Source organism: Alligator sinensis, unplaced genomic scaffold, assembly GCF_000455745.1.
Source record: "Alligator sinensis unplaced genomic scaffold, ASM45574v1 scaffold1301_1, whole genome shotgun sequence".
Classification (NCBI taxonomy): Eukaryota; Metazoa; Chordata; order Crocodylia; family Alligatoridae; genus Alligator; species Alligator sinensis.
In genome coordinates this window covers 286,447-302,409 of record NW_005842575.1, presented here as the reverse complement: position 1 = coordinate 302,409, position 15,963 = coordinate 286,447, and the positions used below count along the sequence as shown (strand labels likewise).

General features: G+C 40.8%; 1 protein-coding gene across 1 annotated transcript in view; it reads left to right on the top strand.

The window, feature by feature from the left end:
- STXBP5L (syntaxin binding protein 5 like) overlaps positions 1-15,963 on the top strand; it is a 253,207-nt gene that overhangs the window by 124,322 nt on the left and 112,922 nt on the right. Inside the window, exons 15-17 of the mRNA XM_025214254.1 lie at positions 384-556; positions 6,375-6,500; positions 10,739-10,890. Of these exons, the coding sequence (XP_025070039.1) occupies positions 384-556; positions 6,375-6,500; positions 10,739-10,890 (451 nt within the window). The remainder of the gene's footprint in view (positions 1-383; positions 557-6,374; positions 6,501-10,738; positions 10,891-15,963) is intronic.

Sequence of the window (15,963 nt, the reverse complement as noted above, 5' to 3'; positions counted from 1 at the left end):
ATTTAGTTAAGTTGCTTAGAAAAATAATATTAGAATAGTTACAGTGACTGCTGAGGATACTAATTAATATTTTTAAGTACTGGCTGGATTGTTGTATGATGTAGAGTGAGTGCTAGATTTCCTCTTCATCAGAAGTGGTGGCAATCTCTATTTCATAGAAATATACACTTTGGTATTTCTCTACCAGCCCTGGGATATGTGGAAGACTTAGCTGCTGGTGCTGATGTTTGGTAAAAAAGTAATAATCTTTGCTAACAGCAAATGGCAACCAAAATGTATTTTTCTAGTTGTTGAAACAGAATTATTGATAGTCATTTAAAAGCAGTGAAGTCCAAGGGAGATTGTTTTATTAAATTATAACTTAGATTTTGATTTCCTTTAAGTCATTAGAGGTGCGGCTTCAGTATGAAGTGGAAGATATCATTACTCCTGAACCAGAAATAATTCCTCCGTTTCCAGATGCCTCATCCCAGCTTCCTTCCTTAAAGAACCTTTCAGGCAGTACCAACACTGTTGCTTGTGAAGGAATGATGAAGGACAGTATCCCATGCCTTAGGTAAGACTGCGCTTGTTTAAAGATTTATTCTTCTACAGGGCATGGTACTCACTCAAATAGATTATATTAAACAAGTTCATTAATTACCAAGAAAAGGAGATAAACATTTTGTTAATAACATTCAAGATGATACTGAGCTGGGCTACATAACAAACATGCGTGAGAACAGAGAAATCTTTAATTGGTTAAAAATGTGTCCAGAAAATATCAAATTAGATTCAGTCTGGAGATTCAGTACATCAGGGGGAAAAGATCTGAAAATAAAGATTAAAGGAAGAAACTTGATAAGCAGTTATACAAAAGGAAATGTAATGTTGATGTTAGCTTATAAATTTGACCTGGACTTGGGATATGAAGTGGCAGCAAAAGTCCCTACAATTTTCAGCTGAATACAAGTATGTCAACATGGGTCAGCCTTTAGGTTACACTACTGATCCTTGAGCAACTGAGGCCACGTACAAATGTTACATTTCTGCTGGGGAAATCGCCGTTCTCTTGGTAGAAATTGCTAATGTACAGAAGTTCATTCATTTTTTACCAAAGGAAACAGTCCCCCTCTGGAAAGAAGCTCTTCCAGATTGACGTCTAAAAGATCTCCCCTGCAAAAGAGTTTCTCTCACTAGAGTGAATGCCTATATACCTCTGCTTAGTTCTACAGGAGAAATCAAGCAGCAACTTCCCCAGACTGGAGAAACTCTGGGGAGACTCCTGATCTTGGAGGAGTTTTGCTGTTGCTGCCACCACAAATCTTCCTGAGACTGGGGACACCCTGGTCTTCAGAAGGTGTAGGCAGTATTGCCCTGCTGCTCACTCCCCTTCTAGAGACGGGTGGGGAGAGGCACAGGGCAGCCACTTGCTGATCCCCACTTGTTCCCCAGGGTCTGGGGAATGCGTGCGGCAGTATTGCTTCATAGCTCCTTCTCATCCCCTGGTCTGGAAGAGGAGGGAGCAATGGGGCAATGTCCCCTACACTTCCCCAGACCAGGGTGTGGTAAATTTTTCCCTGCCATTCCCTACCCCCTTGAATGGGATGAGTGGAGCAGCCAGGCTGAATACCTGCACTACTCTTTCCCTCAGAAAAATTTCTAGCAATGGACATTTCTCAGAAATTTCCACTGCCAGAAATTAACACCTGTTTCATTAATATAAATGTTGTTTATGTTTATATTAATGAGACGGGTGTGACCTTCATACAACTCTTATGTCCAAAACTACAGGTACAAATTTCCCCACTTTGATCAAAAGGTACAGAGATACACCTTTCCCTATATGGAAACGTTGTATGCGTTTTAAAGAAAAACAACATGTATATTAATGAAACCAATATTAAATGCATACAGGTAATGAAATACAATTGTATTGTGTAAAAAAAATCAGGTTTTAGGAAATATTTAGAAGCAAGTGAAATGCAATTTATATATACTTCAGCACTGTTTGTAGTAGATTAATATGGTCTGACAAATAACCCTAGTAAATTCTAGTTTTGAATGATTTCAGAACTCATCATTCCTTACAAGATTTTGTAAACTGTAATTTAACAGCAATTATAGTTCATTGCTGAGATCCGTGTTTATTTTAATTTAGTGCATTTGTAATTATTTTCATCTAATTATTATTAAATATTTTAAATGACTCATTTGTTTCAAACTCAGTTTAAGTGATCATTGATTAATTTTTCCAGTAACTCTCTTTTGTGCTCCTGAAAATAGCGTCTTGGAGCTTAGAAACAACATCTAATTACCATAACAATCAACTGTGTTGTTTATACATAAATAGCAGTGTTCACTTTGTTGCCCAATTCATAATGATCCATCCTTATTCAATAAAGCAATGAGAGTATGTCATTTTTAAGCACCTGATTAAACCCACTGAAATCAGTGGATTTAACGGAACAGCAAAAAAACAAATAAACAAACAAACAAACAAACCAAAAAAAGAAAGAAAAAGCTCTATCCTAGTGTCAATGATGTCTAAGAGAGTTTTACCATTTACTTCAATGGGGCTAAAGTTTTACCCTGAGTTATATTTTATCTATGTTTCAACTGTCTCCAAATCCTTTCCCTGATCATAACAAGTATTTGAAAGGTGTTTAGATACTAAAAAAAAACGTACTGACTTCACTCTGTGAATGAAAACTTGAACCATTCAACAGAAGTAGAGAAGTGATGAAAATATCCCATATCCCAAGCTCTGGTTCTCTGCTTTCTTTCAGGGTCATATTTGCAAGATCTTTCTGGCTTCCTGTCTTACAGCATATAGCATACAAGTAACTTGTATTCTTTGTATGTGAAGCCAAAAAAACTTTGCTGTTCATAGGGTCTAGCTGTATTTAGGTCTAGTCATATTGCTAGCCTTTAGCTGGAGTTTCCATTATATATAGCTATTATCTTTACACAGATGCACTTAATTGGTCTTTCCACTGAGCCTGAAAGAATTTGGCACACCTGTGTTTTATCAAGGTCTGTAATTTTGTTTGAATCAAAGATCTGCTTGATGACAGCTGGTAGCTCCTTTTGGCATACTAGCCTGTTGATATTTGCGCTGAACATGAGCAGGACTTTGATTCAAACAGAACAAGTATTTTGTGCAGCAAGTGATTCTGCTGAGAAGAACTACACTTAGAAGACTAATTTCAGACAGTTTCAGAGGCACTTGATGCATTGCAGGCTGATGGCTGTCCTGTCACAGTCTCAGCCTTAATCTGATTTACAGAAAAGAACTGGAACCACATGTGGGCAAAACTGAAAAGTAAATCAGAGAAGCTATGGAACCTTTCTGGTCTTGAGACAGTATGACTGATCTTTAATAACCCTGAGCCTGGAACAGGCTGGATCCCTAGGGATGGAAACAAATAGGAGCAAATAGACATTGCTGTCCTTTATGAAGCTGTATTAGCTCTGTAGTGAGAAAGTATGAGCCATCTGAGCCACCTCAGGCAGCTTGTACCTTCCCATTTGCCCCACTTATACAGAGGCACCCTAGGGAATCTTGGGGTACCTCTCCACAAGTGGGGAAGTGTAGGTTCCCCACTCGGTCAAACCTGCCCCCTGCAATTGCAGGAGTGGGTCTGGCTGAGTGGGGAAAGTGAGGTTTTTCCCTGAACAACCAGACCCATGCTCTGTGATTGCAAGGGAGCAGTTCTGGCTGAGCAGGGAAGGGCTTTTCCTCACTTGGCCAAACCCACAGGGGACAGGTCTGGCTGAGCAGGGAAATTGGAAAGATCACATCACCTGTTGTCCCGCACCCCCAAGGGCAGGACAAGGGGCAACATGTGCTTTGACCAATGGAGCAAGCAGATCAGTTCTGCTGCAGCACAGCTGATCTGCTTCATTCAGCGATGACTATTTCTACCATAATGAGACTAAATCCCATCAGGCTGGAATGGGACTGGTGGAATGGAATTCTGAGGGGGTTTTTTCTTATGGTCTTCTATTGACTGTGGAAGATCCACATTTCTAGGCCAAATCCATGTTTGCAAATGAAGTTGTCATAGAAAAATGAATCTCAGTAAAATTGTGTTTCACTTCCAGAACTACATTGTCTTTATAGTTATACATTTCTTCTCTGAAAATATTAAGACTTTTTTTTCATTTAAAAGGAGTAGTTTATTATGACCAGTGCTTGTACTGTACTTACAGCATCTGCAGCACCACCCATTTAGACTTGTGTTTTGTAGGATGAACCTCATTAGGTTTTCTCTGAGTGTTATATTAACTGTGTTTTTATGATGCTGTGCAGCACTCCATGTGCTCTGGAAGACATTAGCTTGTTTTACACATCAAATTTATGCTATAGTAGTAGTAGTAGTAGTAATGGTGGTGGTGTTAGTAGTAGTAGTATTGCATTCTAAGGTGCCTACATGCCCCCTCCTGTTGCTGTATTACTTCACAGTGTTTAGTAAGCCCTGTGCGAAGCGGCTAGTATTTGCTTCGAATTTGGATTTGGCCGATTCAGGGGACAGTGATTTGATTTGATTCAGCCGAATCTGATTCGGAGATTCAGCAGCAGCTGAATCTCCAAATCAGCAGGCCAGGCCCATCCCCTGCCTCATTCCCAGTGCCCCACCTGCCCCAGCTCAGGGCCTTGGGAAAAAAAAAAGCCCCAGCTCAGCAGGTGCTGCCGGGCAGGGAGCATGGGGGGCTCTGCACGAGCCCCCGAACCCCCCCACCCCACTCCCCTAGCCTCCTCACAGGTGCTCTGCACAGGCCAACTCTGGCCCTTTAAGAAAAAGAACCTGAAGAAACCCTGCGACTCACCGCTTCTGCTGGTGGGGGATGATCCCTGCTGCCCCACACTATGTGGGGGCTCTCGACACGTCCCCAAAGCCCCGAGGCTGCACCAGGAGCGGAGAGTCCTGGGGCTTTTCTAGGCTTTTTTTTTTTCCTTAAAGGGCTGGAGCCCCAGCAGGTAGGGCAGCCTTTGAGGGGAGTGGGGGTCGAGGGGGCTTGTGCAGAGCTCCCCATGCAGCGTGGGGCAGTGGGGATCACCTCCCTGCCCAGCAGCACCCAATGAGCACTGGGGCTTTTTTTTAAGGTACGGAGCTGGGGCAACCATGGGGGGGGGAGCTAGGGGAGTGGGGTGGTCCCCCCATGGTCCCCTCCCCTGCCCCTAGTACTTACCAGCTTGGAGTGGCTAAAACCCTTTTCTACACCCACCCAGGGGCGGCAGCTGCACCTCCCTGCTGCAGTCACCAGGGACTGCCCGAATCATCAAAGCTCTCTGAATCTTTGCCAAAGATTCAGAGAGCTTTGAATCAATTCGGACCTTTAAATTGGTCCCCTCATTCGATTTGGATTCGGAGATTCGGCCACCGAATCAGGCCGAATCTCCTCCGAATCGAATCACCACCTGAAACTTCACACAGCCCTAGTTTAGTGTGTTTGTTCTGTGAAGACCTTTTTATTACTCCGTTTTATAAACAGAGAATTATGACAGAGAGACTATGAGCCAGATTCATAAAGGTATTTAGGCACTTAAAAAAGCAGATAAGCACAGATGGTAATGCAACCTTGTATCTTGCTAAAGAAATAATAATTGCTGATGTTCATCAAAATGTGAAATCTGTCTCCACACAGTTATACATATGCTGAATGACATCAGAAATATCAAGAAAATATCTACATATGATCAGAATCCCCCCAAATCCCAATCCATAGTTGTTTGCCATCAGTGAGCCATCGTTGCTTTAAACTCCTGTGTTGTTGATTTTGAAGTTGGTAAGCAATACTACAAAGTTACAAAACCTTCCCACAACTGTTTTCAGCCAAAGTGACCCACTGTTTTAAAGGCATACAAGACCCGAATAATACTATAGATGTGAGACAATCTCTCAGTTCCTTACTGTTTAAAACTTTAACTTTTAAGACAAATTGTACACTGTCTTCAGTATACTGTATGAAGATGGCAAATGAACATGGTCAGACAGAAGAGACGGGGACTAAAAAGACAAAGCAGCTGGCATACAGGATGCATAACTCTAACAGCCTCCTGTGTACATATGCTTCAGGGTCCTGCTTTGCAGGTCACTGCACCTGCCCTGGCAAACCAGGAAGAGAGAATGCTTAACCACACCAAACTACATAGGAAGCCACGCAGGAATCCATTCAGTCTTTGAAACTGGATCTGGGATTGGGCAACTGTTCTAAAAGGATTAAAAGATTTAAGGAATACATTTGCTTGAGATGGAGGGACAAATGGAGTCTGTGAACTGTTTATGAGCATTAGGATTCTAGATACCTCAGTGTGCTTCATGGTTTCTGTCATCATGGCCTAAGTACTTTGTTTATTTTGTTTCTACTTTTTCCCTTTTTCTTCTTAGTGTTAAGACTCGACCGGTACGGATGCCTCCTGGGTATCAAGCAGACCTTGTCATTCAGTTGGTGTGGGTGGATGGTGAGCCTCCACAACAGATCACCAGTCTGGCCGTAAGCTCTGCTTATGGATTGTAAGTAACTAAAGTTTGCATTGTACTGATTTATCCTTTACTCAATCATGCCATATACAGTTCAGGTATACTACAGAGTTACCTACCCCACATAAAGTCCACGTGAAAAACAAGTTTCCTGAACCTAGATCTTAAGGGAAAAGACTGCTAGGATAACTAACTCACATGTGGAAAAAGGTTTTGCAAGTTTGATTGTGGTGGGGAAGATATTACTTCAAGGTCAGAGCGTTGACAGGCATTTCAAAGAACTTTCAGGGGACTTGAGAGCCCACCTCTCCCTCACTTTCAGTTGAAGTTGGTCACTTGACTGGCTGAGGCCCCTTTGAACATTTCAGCCATATCTTGTGTATTAATATAAATTCATTTCTTTGTCTTGAAATCCTGGGTAATTCTTTATTCATGAAATTCAGAACTTTCTTTAATTATGCCTTGCCACAGTGCATTTGTCACAAAACTGAGGTGAACAACATTTCTCACCTCCTGGCATTGCAAAGTGCACACCTTTGTAGGTCTCAGGCTTTGAGCCATTACCAAGCTCTGCAGAATCATGGAATTCTCCGACTATTAAACAGAACCCTAGTTTGCAATTCTCCCTTGGGGGCTAACTATTTTTCCTTCAGTAGGTCTGACATAGGTCACATACCTATAGTTCTGTTGCTTCTCCAGGAGTAGTGACAGTGGTAAGTAGCGACCAAACAGCCTCTTCTAAATAGAGTATTATTTATTTAAAATGAAAGCATTTCAGAGGAAAAAAACTTTAAAACAATAAAGTAGACTATACATATGGCAAACTTGTCCCTAAGCTTATTCTTCCCTGATTCTGGGAAAGACCTCCTTCTTAAGATTCCCTGTATATTTTTTTTTCTCCATTAGTGCCCATTTCACTCAGTAGCTGCTGAAAGTTTTCATCTCCTCCAGATCTGTAACAGGCTTTTTAACTCTTTAATGATCTTTTGATCTCTAGCCTCACAGCCTGGCAAAATGGCCGTGTCATTTTGGCATAGTCTGAGACTGCTGCTATTTTATAATTGCTCTCAGTTTTGTATAAGGCTGCTTACAATATTTATATTGTGGTTACATGTCCTGGTTCTGACCATGAACTGCATCTGCCTGGAGGGACTGGTGGCAACATGGTGGAGCTACTTGTGGCAGGATAGCTTCTATAAAATACCACGATGTTGCAACCTCCAGAGTAAAGCAAGTATAGGGTGCCTCAGAACCGTAGTCCCCACTGCCCTGTGGGCATTCCTTCGTGGGAGAAAAGCGAAGGGACGTCACCCAGACAGAAATGTGCCCATGCTGAGGCATTAGGCAGTCAGCAGCAGTTCTTATCTCTTGTTCTCTGGCAGAAGCTACAGTCATCGAGGCACTGAACATCTGGACTTGGTCTGGCCTTTGGATTCTGTCTCAGTGGTCTAAGGGGAAGATGTTAGGTCTAGGGCAGCCTCCACTCCTCCATACTCTTACCTAGGTGTGTGTGTCGAAGGTGTTGGTGTGATGGTCACAGGCTTCTGTACACATAAATTCATCAGGCTAGACCTGACTAGACCTCTTGCACGTAACCAGGATCCATAGGATTGATGGGTGCCTACACTTATCTATAATTATAGATTGACCAGAGGTGGTCAGCATGTATAGCATCTCCACCAATACTTGGTGCTGTAACTTTATCTTTTTGCTAAGTAGTTCTCTTGCTTGATTTGATGTTGTTGCCTTTGGTGGGGAATGAGTTGAAAGAATTTAAGTTTTGCCTGTGTGTAGTGGATTTTTACTTTCAGTGTCCAAATAAATCCTTTGATTTCCATAAGAATAGATAGCAGATCTAAAGCAGATAGAAATACAAAGCTTGAAACAATAAAGCAGCTGACACATTGTGAAATTCAGTGTACTTTAATTCTGTTTACTTTGAGCTTTGTCAAGCTTGAAATTAGAAATATTTACACTTATTTTCATGCAATCAACATGAATCATCAAATTACTTGTTCATATTATAAAAGTAGAAAAAAGAAAACATGCCAAAATTATGCAGCTATGTTAGAAAATCTATAAAGATATACAAAAACCATGAAATTCATTATAAGTAGTGATCCACTGGGGACATTTCCTGAAAATCAATGCCCATATTGCATGCACCTGGTTCTCAGCCCATCCAAATAGTAATTATTCAGGAAGGCTTATCAGGGTTAGTACTGCTTTTATGAAACATAGAAAATTAATTAAGAGCATGAGCCTTTATTCCTTACACCAAAAAAAAAATCTGTTTTAAGAAGTTAAATGTATTTTGCCATGAAAAATTCAGTTTCTTTACATGCTTTTTTTTAAAGTGAATAAGTGCAATAACTGATGGGAAATAATAAATTCACCCTGAATCTTTTATTAAGCTTATGACTGTACACACATTACAGTCATTATTAATTTGCCTTGAAGTCTGTTAGTAGTAATCTTCTCCTCTAAATGCTTTTTCCTTTGTCAAAGCTTCACTATGCTTTTCTTCTTATACTTAGAATTATAAAGCTGAAGAGCATCACTCATTTTGTTAAGCCATTGTAAATCTAAATCATTTTTTTCTGCAGTTGCTTTTGGCTGGGTGAAGTTCCCCAGGTCTGATTCTCTGCATAAGAGAGTGGATCAAGGTCTTTTGAAAAGTTTGTGGAAAAAAAACCATTTTCAGGTGCAAAGAAAGGGGAAAGATACTTTTGCAATTTTAAAAAGGTTTGTGACCTTTAGCTCACAGATGTGCCCTTTATGCTGTCCAATTAAAATCTGTTTTTATTTTTCTCACTTCCAAAGTTTAAAAAAAATCCATTACATAGATACATTGGTTTCTTTTGAACTGGTCAATACATGTTTCTTTTTACCAAATGATGCCCCCCAAATTCTACTAGCACTACCCATGTGTGTGTAAGTAACTCAAGGCGAATTTTCTGTCTTCCCAAAATGCATATGAAACCTCAACTACCTAATATTTGAAAGGGCTGATAAGTTGTAGAAGGGTTCTAGAAGTAATAAAAACAAAACAACCAAATAAGAAATACCTGACTAAAGCTTAATTGGTCTCCTCAGACTAGTTAGAGGTCTTTTGCATTTTGTCGGAAAAAATGCTGTTAGTAATCGGACAAAGCTGATTAATCTACGTTCAATGGTGCCTGACCTTTTTTCCCTGCAGGCTGGATGGGCTGCACCAGGTCTGTCTGCGAGCTGGATCCAGCTGGCATGGGCTAGATCCAGTGCACAGGGTGGGTGCAGTAGGATACCGATCCAGTGTGCAGGGTGATCCAGCCATGAGGCAGGAGCAGTGGCCCTGATGCACAGCAATAGCCTCAATCCAGCTGTCATCTGGTTGTGTGGCAGAAGCAGCACTCTGAGTTTATTTTGTCTAGTCTTACTAGTTAGGGAAGGATAGGGTGAGCAGGTACAGCATGAAGAGCAGAGTCAAAGGGTCTCCCCTAAAGCCAACGTACCCTGCAGGACAAGAGAAGAAAGTGCAGCAGCGTGGTCAGCTCAAGACAGGCCCAGTTCCACTCCTGAGGGTAGTCAACAGCCATGCAAGAGTGGATGCAGGACCAGGCACTGTAGGAGATTCCAGGAGAGGGTGGAGTGCTTGTTTCATGGGAGACAGGAGCTAAGGTCCTCCCAGGCTAGACAGATGAAGAAGCAAAACAGCTAGGCCCATCTTCCCCTGCACCCAGAACAGGATCCAGAGCCTGGGTGCTCTTACTCAAGCTACAAAGCCCCACTTGAACTCTATACCCCCAGTGAGAGAGTGTGAGCAGGTGAGTGACTGACCTCACAGACTGTAGCTGGGCTGAGATTTTGTAAATATTCTCAGGGTTTTGATTTCATTACCTTGATATCATTACTTTGCGTATTTGTTCATAGATTATATATACCCTATGATTTGTACACTTTTTAAATTGTCATTATTTGCCATGATTCTAATTATTACAACCATATTGGTGAACATGGCAATATTTGCATATTATTATAGCAATGAACTATGCAGTATGATTAAGGTAATCTGCATCTAATTTGTGTAATGTTAATAGCAGCATTTTGGGATGCAAGTTTGTTATAGTTCAGGTCTATAAAATAATGTATAAGCTTCAAGGATTAAAGATAAGATCTTATGAGAACATTATTTGCATAGTTCACAATAGTGGCTGTTTTAATTTTTTTTGTATAAATTATATTGTACAAAACCCAAGTGTAATATCTGGGAGGAATGTTTCTTTTCTCAGAGTTGCATTTGGAAACTGCAATGGTTTGGCTGTTGTGGATTTTATGCAGAAGACAGTGTTGCTGAGCATGGGAACCATTGACTTGTACGGGTCAAGTGATCCATATCAGCGTCAGCCCCGTTCTCCTCGCAAAAGCAAGCAGTTCGCCGCAGGTAGGGAAAAAAAGCACAGTTGCTGTGAGCCTTACTCGGTCTTGGTTTTCTTGCCTGCAGCTTTTTATAGTGCTTTTGAAATGCATGATAATCTGCCAGCCAATGGGATACATAGAATGGCAGAAAGAAATCCGATTGTTCCTTAGGTACCAACATTTATGTAGAAACAAAATGTTACTTCATTACAAATGTAATGAAATTTGTCTGGGATGGAGGTCAGTAAGTAATCTCCCTAGCTTAGTCTCTGAGAAATTGTGAGGAAAAAAATAATTGGTTGTTTCTTTGCTAGCAAATTCATTATGTGCTCTATGACTATGCTGCTTTTTTTCCTCTTGCCAAGTGCTTCACACCAATAAGTAAGATCTGAATTTAAATCCTATATATAACCTCTACCAAACTAGTTGTATTTAAATAGTTATGGTTGAAGGACCAGGTAACAGCATTCTATCTGGCATGTTCATTAGGTAGCAGAAACAGCTTAAATAGGAAGTAGCCATATTCATTCTTTTCCTTTGGAGATACTAACCAGATCTTATAAAATCCATCTGTGCAAATGTTGTTTGTTTAAGGTCAAGAAGCACATGCTACAGCACTGTAGCCATAGTTATGCATTGCATAATGGAAATGGGCTTCCACCAATACAATTAGTTTTTTGTCTTACATTTCTATTAATCCAAAAGTTCCATGTGAGTCAGAAAATTAGAAAAATTAATATGTTACATATAAAGGGTGTGTGTATCTACAGCTATTTCATATTTGCACAATTAGGTCTTATTGACAGGCAGTTGTGAAATGTTGAAGTTACATAAAGGAATAGTTTTAGATGAGAACTGTAGTCTAGTCATGAATTTTGCACAGTAGAATTATAGTGTATTAATAGTTCATGACAAGTAAACATTCATAAACATGCTCTCTGCCTAACCACCCAATCCTGTTTTCATTGGAATCAGCAATCATTTTGCTAATAACCGCATTGGAAACAAGATTGAACTCTGAACAATTAAAGCTTAGAGAGAAAAACTTAAATCTTTGGTTTCTATTTCTGTCCCTGAAGAATCACTTTATTTCATTTTACAAATATTTAAACACATCAGACTTGATTCTCAGCTGTGACAAATGTAAAGATGGTATAAACTTGGCACAGTGAAGCAGAGCAGAAGAGAAGGCAGTTTTAAGTAATTTTCCCTCCCTTTACATGGCTCAGCCAGTCCCAAGCTACTCTAAGTTACTGAGGCTACAACCAAATACTGCAGAAATTACATAGGCAGGGGAAGATGAGTAATGCAGAGGGGACTGTACTAGCTTTTCACCACCTGAGGATTATCCATATTTGGGAGAACCTTGGCTACCCCTTTAGGACAACATTCCAGATGTGCTGTACTGCTAGAATGGAGCCTATCTTTATAAATAAGATGCCTTTTTTAGACCACTCTTAAAAATGATATACATGGATAAAACCTCAGCTGCTTTCTCACCATCCATCCCACACCCTTTACTTTTTGGATTATTTATTTTCCTTGTTATATCTTCTGACCTGAAGGTAAACATCTGCTGAAATTTCTTCACCTTGGCTGTTCTAGATGCTGGTTATGATATCACTTCCTTTCACTTTAGACTGTTTTTTCTCTCTTTCCTCTGCCTGCTGCTGATGCTGGTGTACTGGCATGTTCCAAAGACAACTTTTGCATGCGTGGGCTGTCTAACTTTTATCCTGATTTAACGAAACGGATCCGTACTTCCTATCAGAGTAAGTTCTATAAAGGTTAGGCAAACGGCTTTATCATGATCAGAAATACGCCTGACTTAAACCCATATGTTTGTGCTCCGTAATGTGTTTCCTTAAACACATTCAGCATGCATGCAAATCTTTAAAATTTTATTTTAGAAGAAATGTAAATCATATGTAGTTTTGAAAATTCTATTATCTTTCTTTATTACACAAACATTTCAGGTCTGTTTTTTCTACCAGTGAAGTCAATGACAAAATCCCATTGACTTTCACACGGCTTATCAGGCCTTGGAAGTGATTATTCAATAATATTAACATCCTGATAATGATATCCATTGTTTTTGTGTTCATTTTCAACATACATCTACTTATATGAAACATCTCTTGTTTTGAGACTCGTTACCTTAGTATCCTTGTAAATGAAGTGACTCTTCTACTCTCTTAGAAGGGCAGTGTGGTCTAAAGGAGTAAGCACTGGACTGGGAGCCAAGAATTCAGAAATTCTGCTCCTGCCTCTTAATGTGACTTTCTGTGTGTCTGTGGACAACTCATCCTGTCACTCTGATCTTTGGCTTCTCTGTTGCCAAATGGGAATGTACACTTATGTACATTCACATAGGGTTATGAAGATCCATTCAGTCAATGTACATAACATGTGTTGAAGATATAAAGTATATAAAATATAACTATTAATTTTTGATGTCAAGTATGCCAAGTATGTAATACACTAAGTTCTATTTCATATTTAAAAAAAGTATTTTAGCTGGCCTATTTATGTGGCACTCAATTAACTGAAAGGCTAAGAGTTAATTAGGTCTCTAGGATACCCCTTGCTCATCTTTTTTAAGCTAGTTTTTTGTGAATAACTGAATAAGCTAAGTACTCAGGGCTGGGTAAGGTAACAAAGGGGGATCATTTTTTGAATCTAAAGCAAGTCTTTGTGCACAAATCCATTATGATCCAGTACCGTGTTTATACTACAAGTTCTTTTTCTCTTCTCTAAGCTGATAGCTCTGTTCCTGCTCTCCATGCAAATTTCAGTTCATAGTATCAAACCAAGGTTTTTTGTACTGAAAGTAACTAAGACTATCACATTTTTAAAAAGTGAGCCTGTCTTTAATAATACTAGGCCTGTTATAAAATTGGTAACTTGTTAAGGAAATCATATAGAATGTCTTAAACCATCATTTCCCAACTCCTGCTAATGTCACTTCAAGTCTGTAACTAAACACAGGCTGCTGCCACAGGTGTTTCAAGATAGGATTCATAGGAACTACAGCCAAATAGATAAATAGGATCATCTACTCTGACTTCCTATATACCCTGGATGTAAATTTTTTCCCACATAAAAATGTACTGTCTTCTTTCCAACACCAGCACATAAATCAGAAAAGACCCTTCCCCTCTAAAAAAAACAATCCCCTGGAACCTATCAGCACTAAGTTACAAGAACCTGTTTCTTACATCCAGGCTAGTACTTTGGTTACTCAGGCATCTGGCTGAAAGCTCCCTTCATCAGCTGCCTCCACTGTCCCTTTATAATGTCTTGTTTTTATTTATATTATTTAATATCTGTATTGTGGTACATGCTATAAAAACAAAGGGCACTGACATATGAAGAAAACAAACAACACCCTCTCCCCACCCCCATGCTTTACCAAAAGAGGCATCAACCCGGCTCCCCAGTGTCTGTATAGATCATGCATTTCTGTGGGGCTTTTTGGTGCTTTTATCTAAAGCTAATTCAATCAGCTATTAGGTAAAAGTGCCAGAAAAGCCCTGCTGAAGCACCCGCTCTATTCAGACGTTAGGCCATTTGGGTCAAACTAATGCAGTGCCTCTTCTGACCATGCACTGTGATCGGTCAGTGTGGGGGCTTAAAGTAAAGCACCATTTTTTTTTACATCTGTAAGCAGTATAGTTAATAACAGTCAACCACTCAAAATTTCTTATTTCCTCAAAGACATGACTGGCAGATGAGACAAAGATGTTGGCAGGGCTTGGGTGGCAGAGACAGCACCACAAATAAATAGAATGTGCAAATTCTCAGCCAGTCAGTAGTAGCAATACTAGGCCTCCACATGCCAAGCCATTCTCAGATTGTACTCTACCATGTACCTTACAAAAGAGATGGTTTTGAGGAGGATATGGTGAGAGATTTCCTCTCTCATAAGTGGAAGTAAGAGGAAAAGCACGCAAATAGTTGTTGAAGCACAGACTAGATGAGCTGAGGCTGCTGTTGCTTGGCACTCAAGTTGTACTGGCATTGTTAGCTGCCTCCGTATATATACATGAGTATAAAAATAAAAACACACATTTACCACAGCTGTAGTGACATATAATTGCTAATAGAATATCAAAGAACTCACCAAACTGCAAGAGAAAGTCAGTCTCCTTCAGACCATCCAATTAGACAAATCACCAAGAAAATAAAACTTACGAAGTGTCATGAGAGTCAAAAAATTAAGATACTTTTGAAAGGTGTTTCAAAGGCAAAGACTTTTCAGACAGACAAGTCTAAGGACTCTAATCAAGAGTGTCCCAACCCTTAAGGCGGGAGCCACAGATCCAAGTTTTATGGGTCAATATAGATCAAATACCAACACATGCACCTCCAGACAGATTAGAAGCCAGAGTAGTTACTGAGCACAGGTGTGATATGCCTCACAAACAAAACCGTGCAAGTAGACAACTCCATTTTGAACCAATTGCAGTGTATTTCCAAGTTTGGAGCGTGCCCGTGGGGTGGGTAATAGGGCAGAGCATAGCCCCTGCAGCTCCTCCTGCCGGGGCACAGGCAGGCACAGCTAGAGGAGCTGTGGGAGAACCCCCCATGGCTGCCCTGTCTGGCCCTATCTCATGCCTAGCCCCAGACTCCTGGTACTTAAATTAAAAAAAAAAAAAAAAAAAAAAAGCCCTGCACTCACCAGATGTGGTAGGGGGGATCAGGGCCTCTCGGCACTGGGGGCAGAGCCCCCTGTGCAGCATGGGGCAGTGGGGATCACCCCCCAGCACCTGAGCAGCAGCTGACCCATGGCGTGGGTGCGTCGTGCCTCGGCAGGGCACCACACACTGTCTGGGAGCTGGGGCTGAGCACTGCTGGGCTCTGGCTGACACGTGGAGCTGCCCCAGCTCCCAGGTGAATCAAACTTGGGGCTGGGGAATTGAACATGGAGCTAAAGAATCAAACTGGGGGCTGGGGAATTGAACCCCAGGGGCTGGGGAATTGAACAGAGAGTTGGGGAATTGAACAGGTTCAATTCCCTAGCCCCTGGTTCAACTCACCTGGGAGCTGGGGCTGGCTCCACATGTCAGCTGGAGCTGGGCAGCACTAATCCTCAGCA